Here is a 6622-nt window from a genome sequence, read left to right as displayed (position 1 = left end):
GGAATAAAGGAAAAATTTTTAGCGAATTAAGCTTTAGAAGAAGACAAGACGATACTCTACGATTAATTTCGTGCGTGCGATTAAACTTTAATAAGATTTCAATTCAAGATGTGTATAGTGTTATAAAGATACAGCGTTGAAAATTGAAAAACTTGCGATAAAGAATTTATCTGAACGCGCGCGCGATTTCGCGCTGAGAAAAATCTGACATTCAAGAATAATGCCTCGGAATACGCCGTGTATATCTCGCTAGTCCTAAATTACGACAAATGAAGTTCTTTCGTCATCTGCAAAGTACGATGGATATCTAGAAAGAGAGTGACCATGAAATTCTTACTCTAGTGCCTTGTAATCTATAATTACTTGCGAACATTGGTCTTCTTTCTGAAAACCTCATCTTTTTACTCATCGTATATATGTGAGTCAAGAGTCAAGTTCGTCCCGTATTGGACATTAAACTGTATTATTAAGATTCGCGCGTCATTTTGCTATTGTAAAACTCGTTGCGAGAACTTGGATCGTTGTTACAGTTGTTGAAACGGCGATTATTTATCACCGGTAAAACACGCGCGATGTAACGCGTGTGAACGCGAATTATGCGTGAATGTCGACAATATCTCTCGATCAACAAGGAGAAAAAAAGTATTACGATTACCTTTAGCGCGCGCACTAGCGCAATTAATATTAAATGCAACTAATATTAAGATTAGATACACTGAGAGAGAAAGAGAGAGACAAACGTGTAAGGGTCTTCGATAATATTATTATGTTGCGAATCATGTAATTTTATATATTGATATATATATATTTGTGTAGATATTTTCTGTAACTTTTTTTCTATTGATATTTATTAAAACATGTTTTTATACATTATACCACTCGTATTTATCTATCGAATGCATAATATTTGCATAATAATATCCTGGAAATCATTAGAATTTTTTTTAATTTTAAATTAACTCGTTTTCCGCTCAATCATAATAAAATTGAAGCGATAAAAAAAATTGATTATATGATGAAAAATATCACTTTTATATACACGCGAGAAAAATAAATATCAAATTCGTATGATTTTTTTTCCGAGTGTAATATATCGTTCTCGATGACCTTTTTTTGCGAAACTTAAATTTAGATTCTACAAGAGATTGGATGATTGAAGTTTAAAAGAAGAAAACGATTCGAGGGACGCGTCGTCAAAGATCGCTTTAGCTTCGAAAGAATTGTTGCACGCAATATTTCTGGACGTCACTTTATTATACATACATAACCAAATGACCTTTGTACAAAAAACACTTTAGTGTATCTGCGTTAAATTTTCGACTTACCATCGAGAGAGCGTGAACTGCGCGTGAAGAGTAATACATATCTCACCCTCTAGAGTGTCCGAGAAATCGGATCGGTCGTAAAATGCTTATCTCTTATTCTTACGGTTATCCTACGAAGAGATAAATCAACTCTCGTCGAAATCAGAGATGAAGAAACTCCTCTCCGGGGAGGGGGGTGGGAAAGGAGAGGACGTTTCTTTCTTTACAAACATACTTTAAGTTTGCCACTTGAAATAGCACGAGACGCGCGAAAATTGCATCAACTTAGACAAAACTGGATACATAAGCGCAAAAAAAACTGATGAGTTAATCGGTTATGTAATTATATATCGTTTTCACATTTTTAGCAGTATCCCTTCCCTTTCTTCGACCTCTCGAGAATTATTATTAACTCTATCGCGTGCATCGTATATCCTTATCACACTCATATCATTTTAAAATTGCACAATTTTATAAAAAAAAAATTACAATCTCGTAATCTTTATCAAATAAATTTGAGAAACTAAGAGATCTGATTGTCTCGGAATCAACGAATGACTTATTAAAGGATCAGAATAATCGGAGAGTATTCGAGCATGACAGAGTTCATAATACAATCCCGCGCTCTTTATCGCGGATGGAATCGCAAGAGACGCGAGATACAAGCTAAAACTAGAAAAAGAAAAAGGATGAGAATTACGCGCACGTGCTTACTTATCTATAAAAATTTTCTTACCGCGATCGAGAGCGAAAGAAAAAGAATCGTCCGCTTACGAAGAAACGCGCAAACCTATCGCCGATCCACTCTCGTGTAAGTCCGAACAAGTTATGTATATGTACACGTTGTACTTGAAATTGCCGCTACAGTAATAGAGAATGGACAGAAAAAAAAAAAAAAATAAAGACGCAAAACGGTGCGAGAGAGAAAAATGATCACTTATAGTCCTACATATACATATACCATAATCGATATATGTCAACGGATATATATACATCGTACAGTTGGTTTATTTGATTACCTTAGCAAATCAGCATCCGAAGCGCTTATATTTAATATGTATATCTAATAAAAGCTAATGTTAAGACACTTAATCGTTACGCGAGTCAAAAATGCTCTCCTAATCGATTTACAGAATTTACTTTTAATGCTTTTCTCACAAGTTTCAGATGCGAGCGCGCGACAAACAATGTCCGATCCGATTGATGATAGATACGTTCGTCCTTATCTATGTGTATGAGTTATCGGGAATACGAGCTTGAGACGAAATTATCGTATTCTACGTGGAATCCACGTAGGAACGAGGGGAATCCGGCAAATGAATTATATCTGTAATTGGGAAAAATCATTTCTCGCGCAACGTTTCGTACTTGAATTATATTTCATTAAACATATCTTAATCGTATTATATTCTAATAAAGTCGGGGGTATATTATATATATAAAGAACATGTGTGATTTTCTCGATAGAAGCTGCGTAAATTAATGAGACGAGTTTATCGTACATGCCTTATACGCCGACAATCACACGTAATTGCATTTACCGATTGCACGTTGTTGTTGACGATCGCGTTCGTTTTGAGGAAAAAAAAAAAAAAAGAAAGAAAAACGCGTAAGCATTTCCCTAAAGCGTAATCGAGTAATAATAATAACAATAATAATAATAATATGAGCAAGCAGTTCTCTGTATGTGCTGGTATTGTTATATTAGAACCCTTCACTAAATTTATACAGTATGCGTATATTTCTCAAATACAATGTGCAATGGACCAAATACGTCAGGATTGATATCTCACTCGCGTGTATCCCATTTCGAGAATTAAATCCACCTTAATCATTTAGTTATGATAATTATATCGTAACCTATTTTTTTTCGAACAGAGGTCGATATGCCTGTTTTTTTTTTTTTTTTTAGGGCTTTTTTTCCTCTTTCTTTTCTTAAACGGCACATTTGAAGTCGAGTCATTCGTACCCGACGTTTATCAATGTACAGCGCCCATGACCGTCGAAAAATAAAAAGCGAATATCGAGAATTGCATTATTACTCGATAAACGGAAAGCGCGGTGTGCAAATTACGTGCTAAGCAAATTGCAACGTGATCGCCCGTGTAATTTTACTCTCAAAATACCGCAAGAGAGATACTCTCTTTTCCCGGCTACATTCGTATGCACAATTTTGATTATCTAATCGCTTTATGTACACGTGTCTAGGCGAAATCAAGCAAGGGAACGTCAATATTCTTAACGCGCGGCCGATGTATAAAATACGTTTACACATATCCTGATATTGAAATCTTAATCAAAAGAAACCCGTTAGCGTCCTCGTTAGCGTAATCGACAACGTACGAGCACTCATTCGCTCGTACTCGAACTTGTCGATACCCCGTATAACGTTATAAATAATCTATCTGCTTCATAAGATTCTCATATACTTCTACTGTATACTGTTATAGAGTAAAAAAAGAGGGGGAAACAAATATATATATATGTCACGTTACACAATACACAAACAAACAATGCACATTCTAAATGTGGCTCTCCTCCTCGTAAAGAAACGCTGACATATGTTTGCGTTCTTCGCAACGAATGTACGCCGACGCGATATAAAATGTATGTGCTACATTAAAATATATATATATATGAATTTAATTTTGCGCGAAATATATATATATATATGTATATCTAAATCATAATCGCCTAACGTATATTATTAAATATACACTTCGTCACATCATAAATGACGAAAAAAAAGAAATTAAAATTAACACGTACATCATAATAAATCAAAAATTTATACAGTTGGATTTACGACTTAGCGTTCTAAATAAGTGCTCTGTTTCATTCACTTCTTCTAGAATTACATCTATGTGGCTAAATCGTAATAATGTGGCACCACTCTCTCGCTCGTTCTTTCTCTCTCTCTCTCTCTCTTTGTTTAATATGAATCCTGCGATTTTACAATGATGGACCGCAAGTGCAAATTCAAGAAACTATAAGCAAGACGTGCTACTTTCCGCTCGCGAATCTTTCGCGAATCCTTGACTCGATAAGGAGACAATTCAGGGCACTTTACTCTGCCTGTCTTTATATAGGCGCTGGACCATTTTTACGTGCTATTTTTTTAACAGCAAGGTTTCAGCATAATGTACAGTAATATATTGTACTTCGAGATCCTTTACCGATCGATCGAAGATTAGCTCGGGAGATCGGTAACGCTCGAGATTGTTCTCGTTTTCTTTGTCGATACTACATTTCATTTTTCGGTATCTTATTATCTCTCTCTTTTTTTTCCTGTTTTACAGAATACATATAATTCCCACCCCTCCCACACATGTATATTTGTACATAGTGTATATATCATATCCAATGGAAAGTGTACATTAAAATTAACTGAATCACGTACGGTTCACTCACAACATCAAAAATAGACTATTGCAAGAGTGCATTAGTATGTGACACCCTGTAGATTAGTTATTACTCAACTCAAGGTACCGTTCCCACACATTCCATGACTTTCTTCTCCTGAAGGAGTCTGAGACGTAGACGATATGTACAAATTTTGTATGATATCACAATATCGCTCGCATAAATCTCTGAGTCTTTTTTTTTCTTATCTTTAACTTTTAACTTTTCTTTTTTTTTTTCAAATGCGACTTGACGAATCAGAGACACAAGTCGTTGATCCCGTATCATTGAACTATAATATTATCGCAACACATGATACATTTAAGAATCTCGAAATCCGTATATATGTATATATTACATAACAAATTGATTGCAATTTCAAGAGGTGTACCACACGTACATATTGCCTACGATACAGACTCGGCTGTAACTATAGCATAAAAAAGCAACGTTAAGTTAGTTTTATGCTCGACCGCGCGGTTTCTTTCTTGGAGAAGGCGCCTCCTCGCTCGAGAGAACGCCGGTGGTAGCGGCCACGCGCTTCGGACGCCCTGCCATTTTATTGGCTTGTTGTATAGCTTGAGCAGAACCTTTAAATTGATTGTGCATCAGTAAGATGTTTCTATTTGGTCAATTTAATAACCATATGGGATGTATATTACCGTGTCAAGAGTATAGATTATTTTAAAAAGTGTCTTACAATGTTTTATAATGTTATAAACAGCTAGAATTTTGATAAAATTTCGTTTCCGCAATAAACTATGCTTAAAAAGATAACGCACAAACAGATAATGCATTTGAATATGTACATATATAAAATTATTTACCTCCGAGTTTTGTTCTTGGAACTCCCCTGATGCTATTGTTACTTTGTTGTTTGCCGTTTTTTTTCAAGTCCAGTTTCTTCGACTCTGCATTAATTTTGGCATCCGCCACGGAAATATTGGTGGTGGGATTGACAGTGGTTGTACTGGTAGTAGTAACACTAGCAGCAGCAGTAGCAGCAGCGGTAGCAGTAGTAGCAACCGCTGGAGCAGTATTAACAGTGGTGGTGATGGTAGCAGTAGTTGTAACAGCAGCAGTAGTAACAATGTCGTTGCCTAAACTATTGCCAGATTTTGTGCTTCTATTGAGCGCTCTCTCCGCTCTGCTAGTGCCTTTCGCAACGGATTTGGCAATCGCCAATGCTTTATTAACCGATCGTTTCTTTGCGCGGCTTGCCTTGGATGTTTTTCGATTTCGATCCGATTCTTCCTCGTCCGCGTCATCATCCGTGGAACTTGCGGCTCTTTTAGACTTTTTACGTTGATTCGGCTTTTCGTTATGCAAGCCTTTTCTTCTCTTCAACTGCGACTCATCTTTATAGAGGGACAAATCCACTAGAAAAATAACATTGAGATTTGTATATTACCCGTCTAAAACAAACAGTGTCATATACACTTAATAAAAAAAAAATTATTAAGAGTATTTAATTATTTTAAAATATCAAGATTACTTACATCCATCGGGATGCTCCTCCGTAACTCGAGGTTTCTCAGACACTCCAGCCTCAACATCGATAGCACGTTTCAAGATATTCTCTGTACGTAGCAGCTCTATTCGCGTTAACCAGAATTTATGCTTGTCAACTTTATTTAGATTCAGATTTGTTAATATACAATCAAAATCTGAAAATTAAACAATAAAATTAAAACAGATGAATAATAATACACACAATATATGTCTCTCTAATACAACAGATGAATGTATAGTAATATTACAAATCCAAATAATATTTGACAATACCTATGGTATCGTAGAAATCTGGTGAATAGAATTCGCCGTTGGTTTTATCTTGAGATAGCCAACGTATGCGGATACGTCTGCTTGATTTATAGATATTTTGCATTGCTTGACAGACATAAAAGCTTCCCTCG

General features: G+C 35.7%; 1 protein-coding gene across 1 annotated transcript in view; it reads right to left on the bottom strand.

Annotated features, from left to right (window-relative positions):
- Nucleotides 1–1240: 1240 nt before the first annotated feature.
- LOC115233912 overlaps nucleotides 1241–6622 on the bottom strand; it is a 7177-nt gene continuing 1795 nt past the window's right edge. The window contains exons 4-7 of the mRNA XM_029804546.1: nucleotides 6492–6622; nucleotides 6206–6373; nucleotides 5534–6085; nucleotides 1241–5296 (exon numbers count right to left, since the gene is read on the bottom strand). The exon at nucleotides 6492–6622 is cut by the window's right edge and continues 5 nt beyond it. Coding sequence (XP_029660406.1) covers nucleotides 5169–5296; nucleotides 5534–6085; nucleotides 6206–6373; nucleotides 6492–6622 — 979 coding nt within the window. The 3' untranslated portion in view covers nucleotides 1241–5168. The remainder of the gene's footprint in view (nucleotides 5297–5533; nucleotides 6086–6205; nucleotides 6374–6491) is intronic.

Source organism: Formica exsecta, unplaced genomic scaffold, assembly GCF_003651465.1.
Source record: "Formica exsecta isolate Colony F162 unplaced genomic scaffold, ASM365146v1 scaffold191, whole genome shotgun sequence".
NCBI classification, from domain to species: Eukaryota; Metazoa; Arthropoda; class Insecta; order Hymenoptera; family Formicidae; genus Formica; species Formica exsecta.
Note: the sequence above shows the minus strand (reverse complement) of the source record. Positions and strands in the feature narration are given on the sequence as shown.